The sequence below is a fragment of the Rhinolophus ferrumequinum genome, chromosome 26 (assembly GCF_004115265.2).
Source record: "Rhinolophus ferrumequinum isolate MPI-CBG mRhiFer1 chromosome 26, mRhiFer1_v1.p, whole genome shotgun sequence".
NCBI lineage: Eukaryota > Metazoa > Chordata > Mammalia > Chiroptera > Rhinolophidae > Rhinolophus > Rhinolophus ferrumequinum.
This window is the reverse complement of record NC_046309.1, coordinates 8340650-8363239: the sequence shown is the minus strand read 5'-3', so window position 1 is coordinate 8363239 and position 22590 is coordinate 8340650. Positions and strand designations below refer to the sequence as shown.

At 43.1% G+C, this 22590-nt stretch overlaps 1 protein-coding gene across 6 annotated transcripts; it reads right to left on the bottom strand.

Moving 5' to 3' along the window:
- Nucleotides 1-3663: 3663 nt before the first annotated feature.
- Nucleotides 3664-20898, bottom strand: CLEC5A (C-type lectin domain containing 5A). Of its 6 annotated transcripts, none has more exons than XM_033098680.1 (7): nucleotides 20704-20898; nucleotides 20112-20210; nucleotides 19292-19351; nucleotides 17310-17369; nucleotides 16857-16993; nucleotides 13496-13602; nucleotides 3664-4504 (listed from the first exon to the last, which is right to left on the bottom strand). In XM_033098680.1, exons 2-7 carry the CDS (start codon nucleotides 20188-20190, stop codon nucleotides 4441-4443), a joined length of 507 nt encoding a protein of 168 aa, XP_032954571.1. In that variant the 5' UTR covers nucleotides 20191-20210; nucleotides 20704-20898; the 3' UTR covers nucleotides 3664-4440. The 6 variants fall into 6 exon arrangements, with proteins under 6 accessions (XP_032954571.1, XP_032954568.1, XP_032954570.1 ...); XM_033098677.1 differs by lacking the exon at nucleotides 3664-4504 and adding an exon at nucleotides 7786-11165; XM_033098678.1 differs by lacking the exon at nucleotides 3664-4504 and adding an exon at nucleotides 11332-12311.
- Nucleotides 20899-22590: the final 1692 nt, after the last annotated feature.

Genomic DNA, 22590 nt, shown 5'->3' with positions numbered 1-22590 from the left:
TAGATGGCATCAGGTGTAATTGCTGGGTTACCAATTCTTCATTGATTGGACATTTTTACTTCATATCTTCTGGACGTGAGTTTTCCTGTACGAGTTCCCTTCTCTCCATTTCATCTGTCTCCCCAATATAAAAAGCAAAGGGTAAATCAATTTCTCTCTCTCTCTCTCTCTCTCTCTCTCTCTCTCTCTCTCTCTCTCTCTCTCTCTCTCTCCCTCCCTCTCCCTCCCTCCCTCCCTCCCTCCCTCCCTCCCTCCCTCCCTCCCTCTCTCCCTCAAGACTGAGCCATTTATCACCCTACTGATTTTTGGAGAGTGTGACTATTTTTCTAATTATCTTATCCATTTCCCCTAAACTCTGATCCTGTAGATAATTAGTTCCAAAGCCTTTTGTTGCCTACCCCCCATCTTAATTCAGTGTACCAAGAACTTCAGGTAGCCTGTGCTCTGTCTTCTCTCACCATTGCATCCACCTCCGTCCGTCTCTTGACAGGCTCGCCAAGCACTGTTTTGGTTCCTTCTTCTCTTGGGGCTGACGGGTTGGGGCTAATGTTCCATGCCCTTCCTTTTCTTTAGCCTAAGTCCGTTGCACTGAAATGGATCCCTGGTGCCAACCAACAGATTTCAATATGGTAAGTGGAGAACACAACAATCACGGGGACAGGAAGGCTTGCCCTATTTGGTCAGGTGGATGTTTATCCTCTGCACTCTGGTTCTCATCGTGTCTCCAGCCTTGAGATTCAATCATGTTCTGTCTGACCTTCAGCTCAGGAAGAGAGGGATCACCTTTCCTGGATCTACAATATAATTTATAGATTACTTCAAAGATCCCTTCTACACTCATATGTGTCTGTTACATATTTGGCTTCTATTGATCCCTAATTTTTTCTGTGTTTATTCATTCGTCTCAGACCCACTCCAGCTTCCTGGAGAGATCGTTCAGAAATCTGAGTATGTGTCTTCATTTCTGTTGGTTCCCTGGGTAAATTGTTCTCATCTCACCATGTTTATTACACGTGCTTGCCTGTTATTTACATACTTCCGACATCACACCTTCTCTTCCCCAGCTCACTTCTTCTTTGGAAATATGAAGAGGATTGACATTCAGTGGACTGTGGTCTGATGCTTAGCCTAGAACTGACAAATGATGCAAATTTGGAAAACCATTGAGTGTTGGGTTTTAAATATGTTTTATCTATATACCAAAAGAGTTAGACCTGGTGCTCCCCGTGGACACTGTGATGGCCTTCTCAGCCTCCACTCTACCCTTCCTCTGTGATGTCACAATCGTCCTCTAGGGGTGTGGCCTGCTTGACCTAAGCTTGTCGGGGAAATCCCTGGTTCAGGGGTGGATATGCGACACAGTTTGGCTTATTACACAGCCATCGCTCTATTTGTGTTCCTCTTTGAGATGACACTGTAATGGGCTTGAGACATTGTTCTGGGCAACATGACATGTGAATGAGATGTGACTGGGATGGCAGGACTGCTGCTGTCATTTTGCCACCATCAGGGATGGGGTCTAAGGATGAAGTGCACCCACAAAAGGGGTCAAAACAAGAGGATGGCCCACAAAGGTAGCTGAAATCATGATAAAACCGTGCCAGAATTTAGGTCGGTCTTCTCTCTGGATATTTTTAGTTATCATCTCCTAAGTTCCTTTCAGTGTGTGAGACAGTTTGAGATGGGCTTTCTGTTTTGCTACAATTAAAAACATCTGAAATGATAGTTTCCCAAATCCCTTCTATCTCTGCCATCCCTTTAGACCAACGTGTGCTAGTTGCTTTGCATGTTCATTCTTATTACTTTTCACGGAATCTCTGTTATTTATATTGCAAACCTCCTGCATCTCCTCAGATCTTCTCAGCTGCCTCTTTCTTTCCAAAGGCATTGCTACCTCCTGGGTCCACCTGTGCAGCTCCCCACGCTGGCTGGAGGTCGAGCTGAAGCTCTTAGCATGAGTAGCTCTCATGTCCATGAGCTGAACCTATCCGTGCTAAGGTGCCACACTATTTCAAAACTTGTATAAAAAGGCACAGTGATAGGCCTTGGTCGGGGCTTCCTGAGTAACTGTCAAGGGGAAGATGGCACCATCGAGAATCCGGAGTACTTACATCCTTGACAAATGATTAATGAAACGGGGAGCCATACAGATAAACTCCCACTGTTGTCTCCTTGCTGTGGGCTGTTCTAAAGGGTGTTTTTGTCTTTTACATCTTCTTATAGCTTTGCTTCACATCTCTCCTTGCCTCGCTTCTTCACCCTTACTTCCCTGCGTTTGTAACTCTTAAATGGCGTCAACTTTTTAATCCTTGCCTCTGCTTTCTGAAGGACCATCTGCATCCTAATAAGGCAACCAAAGTTCAGGGATTAGCTGTTTAAAATCCACCAACGGTAGCTCTTGGATTTGCATCTGGATCTCATGCCAAGCCAGATTGCTGTAAATGTTTTTAAATAGGTACTTTTTGGTTTGAAATCTTCTCACAGAACAGTAGCCAACTGTTTAAGGACCAGTGTTGGTCCGCACACGACACTTTACATCGTCCTAATAATAATAGTGCTACACAAAAGCCTCAGAGTCTCCAGTTATGTTCTTTTTGCCATCTCTGCCCGCCACTTCCTTCCCACAGCCCTCGTGGCTGGTGGACTTGAGTGGTTGGGAAGACATCAAAGGGACTTCCGTAATCCACCCATTCCTGTATCAAATAATTCACACTTCATTACATTCCTTCTTTATTTGGAGATGGAATGAATGGTTTATGACCCTGGAACACCTGCCAAGACTTTGACATGGCATTGTGTTTGATGGTGGAAAACCAAAATTGGTTTCTTAGGCATTTAGATTACTTATAGATAGCTATCATATCTATAGCTATCTGTAATGGCTATAGATATTTCAGATTATCATTTCACCTAAGCTACCTCCTGTCTTCTGGCATTGAGGCCCAAAGCTCTGCCACTCAAAATACTTTTAAGTTTATTAGACAGAAGAAGAGCTTCATTTGTAATGGGGGTAGTAGATGTTAGGGGCTGATATGAAGGTATAGAATCAGATCTAGTTTCAAAATCCAGCCTCACTATTACGTAGCTGTGTGTCTGGGGGAAATTTAAACCCTCTGAACCTCAGTTGTTTCATCCCTAAAAAGGTGATAAGAACTAGGGACTGAAACACCAGGCAGGAGCTGGCATCTGCATCCAGACTTTATTACTTACAACTTAAAACTTATGAGGACCCAAGGTATGTTTCCTAATCTCTGTTGCGTTTTCCAAAGCACATCAGTCCTTTTAAAGAAAATAGGGGTAAATATTTATGACCTTGAATTTGTCAATGGATTCTTAGATATGTCACCAAAAACATGAGAAACAAAACAAAAATAGGTACATTGAAGTTCATCAAAATGAAAAACTTTTGTTCATCAAAGGACATTATCAAGAAGGTGAAAAGACAAACTACAGAATAAGATGAAATAATTGTAAATCATATATCTGATAAGGGTTTACTATCCAGAATACAGAAAGAATTCCTACAATTCAACAACAAAAAGACATACTCATAATTATTTCTATACATTTATCTTTTAAATTACATAGAAAATAAAGTGAAATTACAAAACCCAACAAAATACAGTAAAACTGGCTTTTGTATTAACCCATGTACCTTGGTGATTTTTACGTCTCCATGTGGCTTTAAGTTACTATCTAGTGTTGTTTCATTTCAACCTGAAGGACTCCCTTTGGCATTTCATTTAGGACTAGCTACTTGTAATAAACTCCCTCAGCTTTTGTTTATCTAGGATTGTTTTAATTTCTCCCTCATTTTTGAGGGACAACATTGCTGGATCCAGAATTTTTGGTTAACAGTTTTTTTCTTTCAACACTTTCAATATGCTACCTCATTGCCCTCTGTCCTACATAATTTTTGATGAAAAATTGTCTGTTAATTTTATGAGGATTCTTTATAAATGACAAAGTGCTTCTCTTTTGCTGATTTCAGGATTTCCTCCTCATCTTTGTCTTTTGACGGACTGTACTGTGCCTTGGTGTGGATCTCTCTGAGTTTATCCTACTTAAAGCAAAAGGTTAGTATATTTTCAGGTTTGTTCAGAGCATACATCTTGCCGTGTACACATATGTGGTTTTCTAAATTCCCCAGTATATGCAGATGCTTTTAAATCCCCTCACTTCCAAAAGAAACTTTCCCTAATTTTCCATCTGAGGCTTTAGATGGTCTATTGTATGTTTCAACAATAATCTTTTGCCCCAGGTGGCTGCAGGTTTTTGGTAAGCAAAAACCCACTTGAAAAGTTCCCATCTCTTTTCATCCTGAGTGAGTTCTGTGTTAGGTGAATCAAAGACAAGCACCCTGTGCCAATCCTTCAGGTAGCCCTAGACAGGTAAAACAGGTATGCATGATGCTTTGTCAACAAGGTCTGTTCTCTTCCTCTAGAACAGGACGTAGGGGCCCACACTGGGAATGCACATTGCTGTTTTCAAGACTGCTGCTGAGCTGGAGAGAACAGGCAAGGGTAAGTAAACACACCACAAAGATTTCCTAACAGTTTTAAGTTGCTTTTCTCTTGAATCACTGTTTCCTTGGTTGATAGAACTCTTTGAATGTTTTCCAGAGTTATGACAGATTTGATAGCGTCGGCCTGATTTCTGATGTTTCTGTGGGACTACTGCCTACTCCACCAATTTGCTCATCTCACTTGACCTCCTCTGACCTGTGGGCTTGTTTGTTTGTTTGTTTAAATCAGCCCACATTTAATTGTGACATTGTAAAATTGTGCAAGTGTTTTTGACATCTACCTCTCCCCCACATTTAGTCTCTTTAAAATGACAGGAAAACACCACTCAATCACAGGTTTAATGGTTTACCCCTTCAGTTTCTATATGTAGCACCCAATATTCTTTGAAACACCAGATCGACCTGACAATGGTCGACATTAAATTTCAGACCCCCACAGTTTAAAAGTTCAGGTCCTCTGAGCATTCTATGTTGCAGTGGCCCTTGTCTAAAATTGGTACCTCCCTGTCGTTGGGAAACTTTAAGTGGAACTGTTTGTGATGTCCTCTGCTTGGGGGTGTCTTAGGCTTTGAAGGGCTAAACAGAATAAGGTAGCTGCACAGAAGAGACCAGGGGGCTGGTTCGAAGTGTTTCATCGTCACCAGGACATGGGGCCTGGGAGGAAGGCAGCCTGGCTGTGGATAAACTCTTGATAAGGGAGATTTCAAGTTTTCCCATTAAAAAAAACAAAACAAAAACAACTTTTAAGAGTTCTACAGTGTGATTAGTCTCAGGAGAGAAGGGCTGAAAGATTTTCTGGCTTTCCCTTGACTGAGAAACGTCCCTAGGGTTTCTCTGAACTTGGACAAATTTTGTTCCTCCGTGACTAACGGTCCTTGGGGAGGAAAAAGAGGAGGGAGAAAATCAGAGAGAGACAATTGGGCTCCCACAGCATTATTACTACTGGACTTCTCCCGAAGTGCTAGTGTGGAACGGTTTTCCCTTTGACTGAGAGGGAAGACAGCAGTGGTTTACTCTGGCCCACGCAGCAAGCTCAGTGCGAGTCCGGCAGGAGGTGGCTGGGGCTGAGTCCTGGGAGCCACAGAGCTTTCCAGTTCAGTCTCTTTCTCTGCAGGTGAGTGTCTTTCAGGAGTTGCTTTCTGTGAAGGGCAGTGTAGGAGAGGATAAGGATGGGCCTGGCTGCTCTCTAGGACAAGGATACCTGGAGCCTGAAGAGTGGACCAGAGGAACTGCAGAGTCATGGGTTCATGTCCAGACTCCCCCTGTGCAGCAGGGAGCAGCTCTGGCTCTCCCCTGACTCGGGGCTGGACAAGACACAGCTCCTCGCTCTTGTCAGGACCTTCTTTTCATTATCTGGTCCTGGCTAAACAGGAATTATGGGAGGCGGACTACTGAGCTCTCCCAATGTATTTGTTATCTTTGATTCTTGTTCCCAGTTGCCATTTCATATGGGATCTCCAGAGAGAGAACTGCACATTGACAGGGCAGTGTTTCCATGAAGACCAAAGAGAGAGAAAGCAGAATTTGCTTCAAAATTGGCCACAGCTAGGACTAGATACACTTTGTTTATAGGTTCGTTCCTTAGTTGATTGATTCATTGATTCAAAAATATTCATCAAATATCAGAAACAGTGAACAAGCATGACAAAGTTTCTGCTTTCGTGGAGCTTACATTGTAGACTGCGCAACAGAAAGGAAAAAAAAGGAAGCATATAATTTTAGGTGAGGACAGCTGAGAAGATAAATAGGTCTTGCTGAGGTGACAGGGAGTAAAGGGTGGTGCGTGTTCCTTTAGAGAAGGAGGGTGAGGACAGGCTCCCTGAGCTTGGGCGTTGGAGCAGAGATCTGAAGGAAATGAACACCGATCCCAGAGATCCGGAAGGGCTCATTCCTTGGGGCTATTTTATGTTCATGACAGATGAATCTTTAGTGTTTCGCATGCTTTTTTGGGGAAAAAGAAAACCTGCTTGTAGAAGGAACACTGGCTCTGGGGGACCTCTCCTCACTTTCTGTTAGACCGAGACCATGGCCGCTTACGTGGGGGGCTTGGGATGGACCCACAACTCACATTTGGTGGCCTTGCTTGCCTGCTAAATCTAGGGTTTTGAGCTCTTGTGGAGATGAAAGCAGGAGATGTTGAAATCGGACTTTTAGCCTCTTGCCTGCCAGTCCCGTCATGAGGTCGATGTGGGCAGGTGAGGCTGAGGGTGGAGGCTCCTCCCAGGCTCTTCTAAACCCCTCTTTTCTGTGTCTGGTCATTATTATTAGGAACTGGGAGAGAGGAGCCCTCATTGATTAAGCCCAGGTACTGGTTAGTCAGCCTCCTAGGAAAACACACATGTACTGGGGAGAAAAGCAAGGCAGATCTTTCCTCTCAAGAATGAGGAGGAAGAAAGCAGCCATTCACTCAGGGAAGCAGCTGACCAGTAGACTGGAAGAGACTCGGTCCTTGCCCTCATGATCTTTCAGAAAGTCCTCAGAGAGTTCCCCACACCCACTCCCACCAGTGATACCACTGACGACAGAGGTAAAGGAAAGGCTTGAAAATGAACGTGGTGCAGATGGTCCCCGGGTCATGAGGATACAGAGTAACCACATAGCCAGCGCTGGGTAGGATGGGCAGGAACACTCTTCTATGGGGTGTGATACCAGAGCAGGCCTCACAAGGACAGAATGTACCTGGTGGGCCAGGTCGTTCGGGGCATTGCAGAGTAAGGGGGGCAGTGCTACCAAGGAGCACGTAATAGCCGGGGGGGGGGGCAGACTGGGGGACTGGTCAGAGCAGAGTGGGAGCAGGGTGACCTGTGGATCGAGAGGTGTGGGTGCTGTGCGCTGGGCAGGGGGCTGCCTGGCCTATGGGATGGCCTTAGTGACCAGTCTCATCTTCTTGGCCAAATTCAATTTTCTTCGTATATTATCGTGTATATTCTTTAAAAAAAATTAGCAGTGACCATGTGGAGGGAACATTAGAACATGAACCTTTCTAGTCACGTCGTGGAACCTGTGACCAGGAGGGGAACATTTTCCCTCTACTTGGAGCTGCCCCGACTCCTTGAGATCAGAAGCAGTGTTATCTCTTTGCGCTCTAGATTTCACAAGGAATAAGCCCCTGGTGCCTCTCCTTGCCTTTCTCACATTCTCCAATCCTTTCAAGGCCCGTGATGCTTCCTGCCCCCTTCATTTGTTCATCCTCTTCTGCCCACTTTCTCCCCCGAATCCTCTTTGTAGTTCTCTTTGCGTGGCTCTGGTTCTCCAGTGCATTTCTCAGTTTTTCTTTTCCTGTCCCCCTTCACAAACCCCGAGTTTACCGTGCTATTATCCAGCTTTGCACAGAACTGTCTTCATGCCTTGTTTCTGGTTATTTCCCATCATTGCCGATCACCCTAATTTGCCCCACTCTGTTCCCAATCACTTTTCCATTGCGTATGTCATAAGCACAATTTTATCCACTGCAGAATTTTTGTAATAACAAAGTATTGATAGCTGAGTGGGATATCATTAGGTGACTGGTTAAATGAATTATTTTTTTTTCTGTACAATGAAATATGCAGCCATAAAATGAATAAAGAAGCTCTTTCTTCAATGATTAGAAATGATCTTCAAGCCCTATTGTTCAGTGAGGAAAGCAAAGCACATTGAATTTAGGATTCGATCTTTTGTGTAAGGAAGGAGTAGAAATGAATAGGTTCTTGGAACTGTGGGAAACGATGTATAATTAAAACCAATTTGACCATAAACTAATTGATATAAACACGAGTTAAGTTCCTATGGCAACATTGTAACAAAATGATATTGAACAAAATAATGTTTTCGATGACCTGCTGCATATTTATATTTGCTTGTATTTGCTGTGGGCAGCATCTTAAGAAACTAATAGGTGGCTACCCCTAGGATTATGGTAGGGGCACGGGCAGATAGAATGGGTAAAGGAGCAAGACTGTTCACTGTATGCCTTTTCATATTTTTTTTATTATTTGTGTAACCATGTACATGTATTGTCCATAAAAAATCATTGCATTTCTTTTGTGTCTTAGGGATATAGTAATTCCACCGCTTACCGTTTTATTTGTTTATGTATTTTTGAATCTATTTCCTCTGTTTTACAGGAATACTTGCTTATTTACAGACATATATGTCTCTACACGAAAGATGTTTGATAAGTGGAGCCTTCTGTTAAATAAAAATATTTCGGGAAATATTTTTAGTGCTCAACATAAAAGCTGAGAGCTTAGGGAGAATATTGCTGTGGCACAGAGACAGGCAGTGACTTGCCCAAGTCACATTGTTAGTATGCTAAGGTCCCAGGATTCAAACCCAAGCAGTCTGGCTTTGGCGCTCATCCTCTAACCACTCGGCTGAGTACCCTACACTGCTAAACTGTGCGCTCTAATTGCATCTTTATCCGAACTACGTGTTGCTCATTCTTGTGTCAGGTAGGCTAGGCTAGGTTATGTTATGATCACCAACAACCTCAAACATCTGTGCTGGTCACAGCAGCAAACGTTTATTCCACTCCCACTATTTGTCTACTATGGGTCAGTTGTCTCTCCGCTCCTTGTTGTTTTCATTTAGTCCTGGCTAACGGGGCAGCCTCGACCTGGGGTGCTGGGGAAAGAGTATGGCACATTGTGGTCAGAGTTCATTGGCCAAAGCAAGTGTCAAGGTCAAGCCTGTCCCCAGGATAGGAAAGGGTTCTCTTCCTGCTGAGAGGGGCAGTGAATTAGGGAACAATAATACTCCGCCACAAGGCCTAACTTCAATCCAGAAGTATAAGATTAAGTACGTCTCAAAAAGTGTAACATTACATGTTGTAATTTGCTTTGATTGTTCGAGTCTGTTGCTTCCATAACCTAGATACATACTTATAATTAAAGAAGGAAAAAAATTAGATAGAACATTATTTTCAACCCTAAGTGTTTAAAAACCCAGCACCTGGAGAAACTGGATAGACACATGCGAAAGAATGAATTTGGGTCTTTATCTTACACCGTATACAAAAATTAACTCAAAATGGATTAAAGATCTAGACATAAGAACTAAAACTATAAAGTTCTTAAAAGGATACATAGAGGAGAAGCTTCATGACATTGGATTTGGCAATGATTTAATGGATATGACACCACAAGCACAGGTAACAAAAAGAAAAATAAATTTGACTTTATCAAAATGAAAATCTTGTGTGCCTCACAGGACACCATTAAGAGAGTGAAAAGGCAAATTGAAGGGCTACTTCTTAGATAAAGGTCATGCTTTCGAATCTTTCACAAAGTACTTCCCCTACTGTTTATTGCCATAGAGATGCGTAGTGAGGACCTTGTTCAATATATACAAGAATTTTCTCAGCGGGGATATTACTGCCCCATTTTATGAGAAAGGAATTAAGGCACAGAAAGGGCACAGAAAGGCAAAGAAATCTGTACAGATTCACATAGCATGTTGGAAGCAAAGTCACTACTCTAATCCAATCATTCATTAGATTTCCCTTGCGTTTTAAAAAAACCACACCACTGCTCCCCGATAAGGTCACACTTACCTACCATTCTAGGGACCCAGCAGCCCTCCTTCCCCTGTTTGAAGGAAAGTCTGTATGTTTCCTATGTACTCCCACTCCTAAGCTCACTGGGCATCTTTTAGAACTTGCACAGAAGGACCTCTTTCTCTTGGAACATTTGAGCGGTCTGTCTACTACGGAAATCACTAGATGTCTACATTTCCTGAGCACAGAAGTCTAATTTATTCTGTCATAAATGAGGAAGTGTGGCAACCACAGCTCTCCCTTGTCAACAGGAGGGTTGTGGTTTCCTTTTGTTGCCTGAATTCCAGGGCTTACCTTTGCTTAGAATTCTGTGTATTCTTTTCTTTGTCATACACTCAGCCTCTTCCCTCCACAACTACGGCACTTGTGTTTTGCTAACCCCATCGGAGAACTTGTATCTCCACAGACAACTAATATAATTCTGACATCCACTCCATCCCAAACAAGGATAATTTCTGGCGCCGTCCTTCAGGCAAGTTCTAACACCTAATGTATTGTCTCATTTTTAAAAATTGTAACTAAGTAACATGCTAATTAACAAGTATGAAGCCTAGGAATATAGGGACAGAGCTTAAACGGTGTAATTTTAAAAAACCTGACAATTTCATTTGACATTCATCTAATGATATATACAATCATTGTGGCCCATTGTAATTAGACATGTAATGTAAGCCGTTTACTTAGCTGACTATAATTTCCATTAGTTTTGTAGTTCCTCCTATGGTTTAATTCTTGTTACTGAAAACACACGGCATCTCTTTTTTCTGCGCACTGACGAGAGTCTGTAGCTGATGTCGTCTTGTGAGTACGGAGAACAGACCGGATACCCCACAACTTGGCACAGAGACAGGCCTCTTTCTTGCCTTTCTTCCAGTGTGGCCAAATGAACTGTTTCCTCCCACGTGATTTCCACTTGTCCCCGGTGCCCCCTTTCTACGACATGCCTACTCCTTGCCTCCAGGCCCACGTGTCCTTGAGCGTCCTTCCCTGTGTTCTACTTCTTGGTCTGCTGGACTAGTCTGGGGTCGGTATGATGCCAACCGGTGCAAGGCGGTGGCGTCTTTGGGTCCGTAGGCTATACCTGGTAGCAGGACCTTTCTGGAACTAAAGACAGGAATTGGTTGTGACCACTGGGGCGCAAGAGGCTATCCCAGATTCTTGAAACATACTCAGTAAACACGATCAGGTAATCAGAATCTGTTAAAATGGTGATTCAGGCCAAGACCAAGAACATTTTTAGCTTGAGACGCTCTTTAGGGATTTGCAAGATTCACTTTGCTTGATCATCTTGGTTATCGGGTGGTCTTCAAAGGGGTGTCCTAGCAGATTCCTGGCCTGCCCAGACCCCTCTTTAGTCTCATGAACAACGCTCTTTCTGCCCCAGGCTCAGCTCTAGAGCCCTTCCCCAAGCCTGGCCTCTGTTTAGACTGAGGACGGTCTGGGCTGTCCCACCCCGGCCGGCAGGGGCTGGGGGCATGTGGACAGGGGCCTCCTGGGAAAAGAGGGAGGTCACAGAAACTGAGTTTATCCCTTTTCTACTCTTGCTTGCTCTAAATAGTGTGCACAACTGCTCAGTCTGCAGTTTCTCCCTGGTAGTTCGGTCATGTGCTCTGAGGATAAAACAGACCCTTGTCATCAGTCAGAAATGCTCGGTTCTATAGAAACAGACATGACTCTACTCCAACTGAGTTATCTCCATAAAACTGCACCGGCCTCTGGAGATGGCTAGTCTCCAGTCCCCCAAAGCAGATTACAGAAGCTTATTTCCCCAAATAGGCAAGGACCTCTCCTGGTAGACAGATGGATGAAAGAATCATTGATTAGGTGACCTGTGCGGATCCAAAAAGAATCACAGGTGTGACTCTCACGGGAAATGGGGTCTTGGGGAATTGCTGGCTCAAAGCGGGAGTTTGTCTCAGTTGTACATGCAAGTAGTCCAATATACTTGCACATGCAAGTGTATTTGTTGGGGGGTGCTGGTGCATTAGCCCAAGGATGCTTAGGGAGCTCTGCTAGTAACCTGCGGAAGGCTGGCACAGTCGTTTGGTGTTCGCTATTTCTTGAATTGGTCCCAACTGTCAATGTCCTCTTTTGCCGCCCATAGTATGCCCGTTGTTCCTGTCAGAGAGCCATGATCATTTGGCACGCTTTTCACAGATCCAGCGGTACTCGGTGTCACATAATGCAGAATCAAATGTCTTTGTTAGGCCGATGGTCACACAGTTGAAATTCTGATGGTGGTTGGTAACACTAAATGGGAAAAGATGGCACGGCTAAGGCCCATCATTTCAGCCCTGCCTTTTCCTGATTCCAGGCCCCCGCTCCGGCCCCAAATCCAGCTCTAAATTGATCCTTTCCTATCAACAGTCCTGTGAGCTTTTGTGGACTGACAGTCTTGGGCTAACTCAGTCTGTGTTTCATCAGAAACATCTCTTGGGTCATCTGCCCCATTTTCTCCTAGAAATAACGCTTTAGTACGGAGGGTACTATGTTAACAGCAGGACGACCCAGAGCAGGATGGAAGAAACTTCTCTTCCTTTCCTAGGCACCAGCTGGCTTCAGGAAAAACTTTGATAGCCTTCTCCCACCTTTTTCTATTATTCAGTCCCTTTTGGTTTGCCTAGAAGGAGTGGTTTTATGGAACGGTCATGTTTTGCAGTTGAGTGGATGTGGGATCAAATTGTGGCTCTATCACTTCCTGGCATGGTGACATTTGACACGTTTCTAAGTCTGAAATCCTGGATTCAACTATCTGTTAAATGAGGATCAACAAAAGCTTTTGCTGTAGCATCACTGTGAACACTGCGGGCAATGACACATGTAGAGTGCTTAGCAGATGCCTGGCATTTAGGAGACATTGAATATTAATTTCTTCTCCTCTGTGGGAAGCACGGTTCCAGGCTGGGGAGCTGACTTGCTTTCTGTCTGACTCAACCTCTTCATACACTGGCAATGTCATATTCTTCACCGTTGCTATGTCCATAGAATTATACATAGGAGATAGCTCTTGGGAGTTAAAATTCAAAACTTTAAGTTACAGATACGTTGCTTATCATAACCTTTCTTTAGCTAAAGAAGCCACATCTGGGGAACTTGTAAGAACTTGGTAATAAAATGTGATCTATGGGTTAAAAGAGACTTAATGAGACATATCAAATGAATGATATGCGTATGGATTTGTTTGGATCCTCATCTGAATAAATTAATTTGTTTTATACTCTTCTCTCTACTTAGAAATATTTGGTATATTCCATAATACAAGATGAACCAACAATGTGTCTCTGGGAATAGATGGGTTGGAAGAAAGGAGAGGAATAGGAGGACAAAGAGCCAGGTTTCAGCCTTTGTGCTATTCCAGGACAAATCCACTGAGTCTTAGGTCTCATTCTCGGGGCAAACAAAGTTCCCTAGAAAAATGTGGGATGTTCACATACTTGCCATTGAAAATGGAGTTGTTGATCCAATACCACCTTTTCTCTGCATTCTGGTACAATAAGCCAATAAAATACTTCTCAGCAGCAGTTATGTCCTGGAGAAACTTCTAGAAATTAAAAAAAATAAATAAACAACTCAATAGAAACATAAGGACAGACAACAGTTTCGTGGTTACCAGAGTGTAAGGAGGGTTGAGCGGAGGCAGAGGAGGGCAAAGAAGGTCAAATATATGGTGACAGAAGGAGATGTGACTCTGGGCAGTGAACACACAAAGCGAAGTATAGGTGATGTATTACAGAATTGTACTCTTGAAACCTATATGATTTTATTAACCATGTTACCCCCCCCAAATTTAATAAATAAACAAAACAGTTCAATAGAAAGTTCTGTCCAGTGGGCCCATGATTATATCTGATTCTGGGAACAAGGAAGGCAGGTGGGGGACTCGGGCTGGCTATCACTGGCACCCACCGTAACCCCCATAGAAGTCACTCTCAGTCTACACAGAGCATCAGAATCACCTGGAGATCTTGTTGAAATGCAGACTTTTGGGCCTATGGTTCAGAAGATCTGCTGGAGGGGACCAAGAATTTACATTCCCAACAAATCCCCAGGTGACGCTGACGCTGCTCTTCAGGGACCACACTTTGAAGGAGGGGAAGGGTATGTCTAACAGAGGGTAATTGCAATACGTCTTTTTACTTTTATTCCCTCTGGTAGGAGTGTTTCCCTTGCCAGAAATTTTACGTTCCAAATGGGGTTTGGTCAAGTGAATTCCTTGAGTACTTGGCAACAGAAAGCAAGGCGATTTAAAATTGGATTGCTAAAGCAGATGATCCTGCAAGAATAATCAGTGTTTATTGAGTATTTGCTAACTTGACACTAATTCAAGACATCTTAGTGAACCACAAATCATTCCAGCCAGAAGTCTGGGGGTTCAGGGCTCTTCTGGGCTTTTCACTGACCTCCCATAATCAGTGGGTATCTGAGTCCACTTGGATATTTTCTCTATCACCATGGTTTTGTCTTTACTCCTCCTTTTCCAATGTTCTCCTTCCCTAACATATCTAATTTGATTATTTTTAAAAATTAATTACCAAATGTAGTCATTTAACAAACATTTGATTGTCTCTCACATGCCAGGCATTCTGCAAGGCTGGGGATATGGAAACAAATGATTTCTCCTACATAAATTATTATGTAAAACAGGGATTGGCAACCTACAGCCAGAGGGCCAAACCCAGAGAGTAGCCCATTTTTGTAAATAAGAGGATCTCTGAAGCTGTTAGCATTTTATTCAAAATATTGTGCTTATGTAATGCTTCTGGGAAGAGGTGCATAGATTTCACCCCCATTTCTAAAACATCGGTCATCCCAACACGTTAAAGTTCCATAGGTCTAGTAAGAGAAGATAGACGAGTTAACCAGCATAGTAAGATGTCCCAGGTGTAGTGCAAGGAAGTGTGTGCTAGATCTGGCACAGGGAGAAAGAAGAAAGTGATCAATTCTACACGGATTTGAGATTTTTCCAGAGAAACTAGTGATGAGGCGATACTTGAGATGAATTTTGGGAGATAGCTGTTTGTCAGGCAGATGCTAGGTAAGGGTGGGGGTCAGGTTTGGACTTCCTGGAAGAGGGAGCATCAGCTCTCAGGCAGACTGCAGAGTAGTCTGGAGGATTGTAGAAACTGCAAGATGTTCCATATGGTGGTTGCAGAGGTAGAGAGAGGTGGGTTGGGGGACAAAACTTAAAAGGCTGAACTATAGGTCATGTTTGGGAAACTGGACTTGAACCGACTTTAATTTAGAAAATGGCGTGGACAGTTTAGAGCCATAGAGATTATCATAATCCATTTTATGGAGGATATGTAAGAGGGGGCAAAACGAGAGAGAAAGAGAAGAATTAGAAGAATTCCAAAGAAATCCAGGTGAAAGCTGAACTATTTGCTGTGGGGATAGATAGGAAAGGATTTGGTTAGCAACTACTTTAGGAGAGAAGAGAAAAGGTAAAGTTCCAGAAAACTGTCAGCACTTGATCTTGGGTGACATGATTACTCACCAGTATTTGGAATACAAGTGGAGGAGCAGTTGGGATAAAGTATAATGGACTCAGTTTGAATATGTTGAGTTTGTGATGTTCTTGAAACATCAAAGGGGAATTTGATATACTGTCTGGTCTAGAGAAGCCTAGCTGGAGAGACTGAGCTGGAGATACAGATCTGAGAATCATCAGCAAACCACTGGTGTGATTAGCTTTTTCTGGGGTTAACCTGGAGTATGAGACGTGGAGAACGCCAAGGATAGCACTTGAGATGCACCGGAACTTAAGGGCTGAGTAGAGGAAAAGGCTAACAACTTCCTATCCCATTCCCCTCTTCTTTTTCTTTTCTCCCCTTTGTCTTGCTCCTGGTTTCCTACCTTAAAGTATTTTTCCTTCCCACTGGGCCTTAGAGGATCTGTAGCACCCCAATCCCTGCGTTTTGTTGGACATTTATTACCAAGATCCTCTTACAAATTCTTCTCAATCACGGGAGGACTTTTTAGAAGAGGGGTGAAGGGGTAGCGGGGAGAGAAACAAGATGACTGTATGTAGCATAATGTCTAGCACTCCGCAAATGCTTAGGATTTGAAGAAAAAGCAACTGTTAACCCAAATAAATTATTGTCTAAAATGGATTAGTGTGTAGCTTTTGGAGTTAGAGAGATCTCAGTTCAATTCCATGTGCTGTCACTTAGTAGGCATATGACTTTGGTCAGAGTACTTGACTGTGCCCTTGTTTCCTTGCACATAAAAAAATATGGATAATGACCTCCTCAGAATTGTTATGAGTATAATAGGAGGTAGCAACATAAAGCTATTTGCATAGTGTTAGTGATTTTTATTCTCATAATGTACACTGCAATCCTAATTCTATGACTGGATCCTTCATTTTTTACATTACTCACTTTGTTAATTTGCATCTTCCTTATTTACCAGGCAGACTAGGATGATACTTTACCAGCTCACGTCTATGTGAGTAGTTCTTAGACAATTCTTAAACATCAGCTCATTTGATCATTCCCTGCACTTTAAATGTACTGGCCCATCCCCAGGCTGCTGGTCTACCGCTGTGCCTCATGGGAGAAACCACAGAGTGTGGATTTCACTAACTCATATGGACTTGAGGAACATACCCACTGCTAGGGAGAAGAGTCTCCCATTTTCAGATTCAGAACAAAGAGCTTGGGCTCTCAGCCAGCCACCTCTCCACCCCTCACCCCCACCTCGCCCCTGCTCCACCAATCCAGCTGCCCCACCGTCTCCACCCCCTGAGGCTGATGTAGGATGGACTGCTTCACTGTACCCTTCTAATGCTCTCACCAACTTCTCGGGTGTGTTGACAATGGCCAAAGTAGATTCTTCTGTTTCACAATAGTCCTTGCTTTTGTTCCAAGACATTTCAAAGGTGGACAAGAAAAAACATCTTCCTTGATGAAAATCCCACCTTCTGGGGCAGACTAAGGAAATCCAAGAAAAGAGTGTAAGATAGGTGGTTGTGAATGTGAACCCTGGAACTGAGACATAAGATAATGGGTCATGAGTTTCTTTATAACAGTTGTAGCGATACAAATCATCCTGAATCCAGGAAGAAATTTCACCCCGTGTAGTCTCAGTTTCCTGTCTATAACATGAAGGGAATGAATTCGAAGGTCTATATGGTTCCTTTCAACAAAAAAGTTTCATAAGAAAGGGGACAATGGGAAAAGCCTTTAAGAAATCAGTATATAAGAACCTGGGATCGGAGAGGAGGTTATAACCATCCAAGCACCTTACCTGTTCCAGAACTCTCTGTGGGACTGAAGCTGATATTATCGCTCCCGAAAATCTGTGGGACTGAAATGAAAAGAAAACCGGAAGGTAGGCGTGTGGTGAATATAACACACAAACATCAGAGAAGCTGTTCAGTCCCTACGACTATTTGTCTCTGAACTGTGGCGGTGACAAAGGCTGCTTTCGGCCGCTCTGTGCTAGAATTTTTCAGATATTTTCTTTCTTTGCGTCTCCCATCTAACTACTACCATTATTGGTCATGCCCCACAGCCCAAGTTCTAGTTCTAGTTTTTTGTTTTCTTTTGTTTTGTTTTTTCTCGGTGTGGCAATAGGAGTGAAATGTTGAGAAAAAGAAAAGGAGAAAGGAAGAGGAATGGATGATTTAGTACCTGAAGGGAAACCTCACTCCTTTCCCATAAGCACCTCTGACAGTATTGTCCCCAAAGAGCTGTGGGGGGCACTTCCCCTCCAGGCTTCACACAGCATCTTTGCTGCCCTCCCAGTTCTGGCGTCTCAGACCCCTTATGAGAACTCATGATCCTGGCAGGCTTCTCTTACCAGCACCTATCAGCTCTAAGGATTGTGACTAACTGGAACAAGTGTCAGGACCAGGGGCTATTGGCAGACAAGGAGGCGAATGAATCTTCCAGAGATTTCCTATGGGCGGAGGAGAGTCAAATATTTCTTTATAAATCGGGGAATTGATAGGCCTCCGAGAGACCTCACTTTCCCTGGGAGCACTGGTTGGATGAGCAGGCAGCTGCACTGGTGTCAGAAGCAGTCAGACTTATCCTCAATGGCTCAATTATTTGTGCACCGTGGTTAAAGACTATTTTAGTGTACCCACACACCAAATTAGCTACTTACAATGACATTCATAAGAGATACAAGTTAGCATTCACTTTGCATTTCAGTTTGCAGTTCAAAGGTTCTTTGTGAAATGCAATAACCTGGTTTTTATCAAAAACTGTTTTGGGATTATAACTGAACTGAACGCCATAAATATTTCATGAGCATTTTCTCCATAGAGCTCGGTGTACCGGGTACCTCAGTTGATACAAAGATGAATAAGAAATTACCCTTCTCCTAAAGATGTACATAGTAATAGGTGTCTTAAGAGGAAGTGAGAGGGAGGTCCTTGGAAAAGCTCGAAGAGGAGGTGGTTTTAGTACAGAGATCCGTGCCTCACTCTTCTCTGTACCCCCGTAGCTCTGGCATCATGCCTTGTGCTTTCCGGATGACAGTTGACTAATATTTCCCGTTTTGATTCTTATTGTACGGTTGGTCTGGCATAGTGTTTGACACACAGAAAGGTGTTGCAGAAAGGTGGACAGTCTTTGTTTTTTTGGGGGAATGAACTTCTTTATAACAATTCCTTTAGGTGTACAGCATGTCAGAGTTTACAAAGGACTTTCACATCACGTTACACTGATTCCGTACAAATCATCCTCCTACCCACGAGGAAGACTAAGGATCAGAAATTTTACTCAGTCTAGTCTTGGTTTCCTGTTTATAAGAGAAAGGGAACTAATTAGAAGATATCTTCTTTTTTTCTGGCTGTGCTACATTTACTTTATTTTTTCCAGCTTTATTGAGATATAATTGACATATAACCATGTATAAGTTTACGGTGTACAATGTGATGATTTGGTACATATATATATATTGCAAGATTTACTACCACAATAAGGTTCATTAACACCTCCATCACCTCACATAATTACCACTGTTTTTGTGTTGTGAGAACATTTAAGATCTACTCTCTTAGCAACTTCCAAGTATATAATCTGTATTGTTGACTCTATAGTAACCGTGCTGTACATCAGATCCCCAGAATGCATATATCTTATAAATTAGCAGGTCCTAATTTATGGATCCTTCCAGCCAAAAAATGTCTTGGGAAAGAAGCCCTTGAGAAAGGGCTTTCAGAATTCAGCACATAAGAACCTGGAGGGTGGAGAGCACATTATTGTCACACACGTTACCTGTTCCGTAGCTCCCTGTGGGACTGAAGCTCTCATGACTTGGGCCAAAAATCTGTGGGACTGCAAAGAAAGTCAGCTGTTTGCTCATCTCTAACCTCAGGAGGAATAGAACACACATGGCCAGCGGCTGCTAGGTCACCATGATTACTGATGGGAAATACTGAACTCTCTGACTCAGGTTGGCGAAGAGTGGATATGTTTTGTGTGCATATATTCACGTATTCATAGTTTCTTCCTGCTCTTTTATGTGATAGGAATTGCACCTTCGGATTGGGTCACAAAGAAGATACCTCTTACCCAACTGCTGCCGCCTAATCACATTTCCTTCCTCATTTATTTTCCCTGCTGGCTTCTGGGGCTGGAGAAGATTCTACCTGCTGCAATTGCAGTAAACTCCTTTGATAGGAGAGCTTTTTACTTTCTAAGCATTTGGATGAATACGTTTCTATGTTCCCAGAGGGAAATGTCTCCCTCTGTAAAATCCCATCATCTTATAATGCAGCTCTTACTACAGCTTATCATTAGGATGAACTGGAGCTGTATTTTCAAATTTTAGCACCAATAACAAGCACTGCTGAGTATTTCAGCTCAGATCACCCAGCTGATCTTTTAGGGCAAAAGCTTTGTGTGGGGTTCTAAGCACACACTCCAGCGTAGACCAAGGGACCTGGCCCGTTTTATGTGTGTTGGGGAGTGAGAGGGGCATTGAGGGGTGGAAAGACTTGGGCACTTAACCTACACATTTAACCTCCCATTCGGAGAAAAGGGTTCAAGAACAAGACAATATGGGGTTGGGACAAGAGGTTGCTCAAATACTCACAATAAAGCAGAAACAAGGTCGTTCCGACAATTTTCAGCACCACTACGATCAGCCCCGAGATTATCATGTGCCAGTTCATGATGAAGGAGATGCGGAAGCCTGTGGGGATGAGAGCACAGCCCCGCCATCAGTGTCTGGGGCAAGGCTTCTTCCCACCGGGGTACATGCCCACGTCCTTCTCAGAGCACCCGTGGGGGAGGGTAAGCATGCCATTGGCAGGTACAAGAGAGGACTTGGCGCTGGCCCAGAGGATGGGTAGGGTCTTGTGCTGGTTGGGAGCCTTTGAGCTTGACATGCTGCCTCTTCACCCATCCCTTAGCTCTAGGCTTCAGCCCTGGCCCCATTTGTGGCCTCCTAAACCCCGTCTATTAAAATAAATCCTCTCTCTCACATTGAGAACTCTTAGCCTTGAAATGATTTTTGCTGCCTAGGCCCTTCGTTTGTAGTCTGGGCCATACTGACATCAGCTCGCAGCGGCCTCAGTCTTTCAAAGACTAGGTCAGGAAGTCTGACAGACAGGACAGGGGTCCTACGGTCTTCGCATTGGTGAAGAGCCAATAATCGGTGCCGGAGGACAGACACATGGACTTACCTGCTCTCTCCCTGGAAGGCTGGGCTGGTTTGCAAGTGGCGATCTTCCTGGGGGTCTGATGCTTGTGAGGTGGGCAGAGACCCTTTCTCCTGAGAATATGCTCCTTCTGCTAAGGCGACATCCTGCCTTCTTCACACAGTCTCTGTGTCTTGGTCGCGTCTGCCAGGAAACACTTCTTCCTGTTGAGTGTTCTTGGCAAAGGGAGCAAGTGGGGTAAGGAGGGGAAGGGAGTCTACAGCCTTTGCAAGAGGAAGTTTCCTGTCAGAAGGGTTCCAATACGGGGGAACATTATTAGGAGAATTTGGAACACCAGACTCCGCTTTTCTCAGTGTCTGAATCTCCTTGAAATACAGTGGAAAGAAAATGTAGTAAAATCTTAACATATAGGGACTCTGGGTGAAGGGTGCCTGGAAATGATCTGTACTTTCCTTGTAACATTTCTGCAAATCTAAAATGATGTAAAAATAAATATTTTAAGTAAAGAAATCCATCTGAAGGCACTGATATTAGTGAGCAGGTGCTTAAGTGTCCCATTCGCTCCACTCACGGTCACACAGCTCTGCTCAGTCCCCTTTGCATGGACTTCTTTCTGGCCTCAGCTGCTCACCTTCCAGACCATGTGCCGTACGCGGATGGTGACTATTTGGTATTTTTTGAGCGTAGTTCTCTGCTGGATACAGGGGATGGAGTGAGGGTCAGCAATCCTCAAGTCTTATTATCAAGGAGTTTTTATTGCATATTAAATGTGAAGTTTTCCTTTTATTATATATTTTTTCTACTATAAAAGCTACATGTGTTCATTAGAAAATATTGGTAAGGAAAATTGAAAAATTACAAAAAATCCATATAAGTTCAAACATTTAACCATAGTCGTTATTAACATTTCGGGGTGGAGTTCGTATTCTTTCTAGATGAGTAGATAGGTAGAAAAGATAGATATTGCTTCATTTAGAGAAATGGAATCATATTGTATATATTGTTTTGTAGTCTATGCATTGTAGATTGAACTAACACTATGTCACAGGTATCTTTCTGTGTCAAAATATAGGTTTTAATAGTGTATTATTTAATTTACATGTATCACATTCAGGTATAAAAGCATATGATTTTTTAAAAAACAATTGCACAACAGTGATTCATTTCATAGAATGCAGTGGGTCAGAACAAAAGTTTTAAGGTAGTCCCAGGTTTGATTCCTGGCTTTGCCGTTTATAGCTGGATGGATGTCCTTGACTAAATGAATCTCTTTAAGTTTCCATTTCTTCATCTATAAATAAGAGTCATTATAGTAAATACGCATTGTGAGAATTAGCAAGATAATGCTTATAATTTTATTAGCACGCCACCTGGCACCTTGACTACAAATTCTGACTATTCTAGCTATTTTCTAACACACCTATTGTGCAGTGAACACCCCAGCACACGCATCTTTGTACACACCCTACATAATTTCCTTAGGTTAAGTGCTCAGAAATGTTTTGAAAATTTCTGATCAAACTTGATTTCTTTTGGTCACAGCTTCATTGCTTGCAGACCCCTGGTTGCTGTCCAGGACTCCATGTACCTCTTGGGCTCACTATGGGCTCACCAATTACGCTCACTACGTCACTATGTTAGGAACTGTGGGGTTCAGATCCTTGGTTAGGAGGTTTGGAGTAACAGAGGAGAGAAAATGTCAGCAATAGTTCTGACTCCGTGGACTGAGCAGCCTTTGTGACAGTATGAACTGTGCCTGACCTGTTTGGATGGATAAGTGACCGTGGGTGTCCTTGGAGAGGATCTGAGAAAGGAAACCTAGAAGAAGAAGGGGCATCTTATGATTTATTGATTAGAGTTTCAGGGTGGTATCAATATGAATATTTACAAAAATGACTTTATTTTGTACCT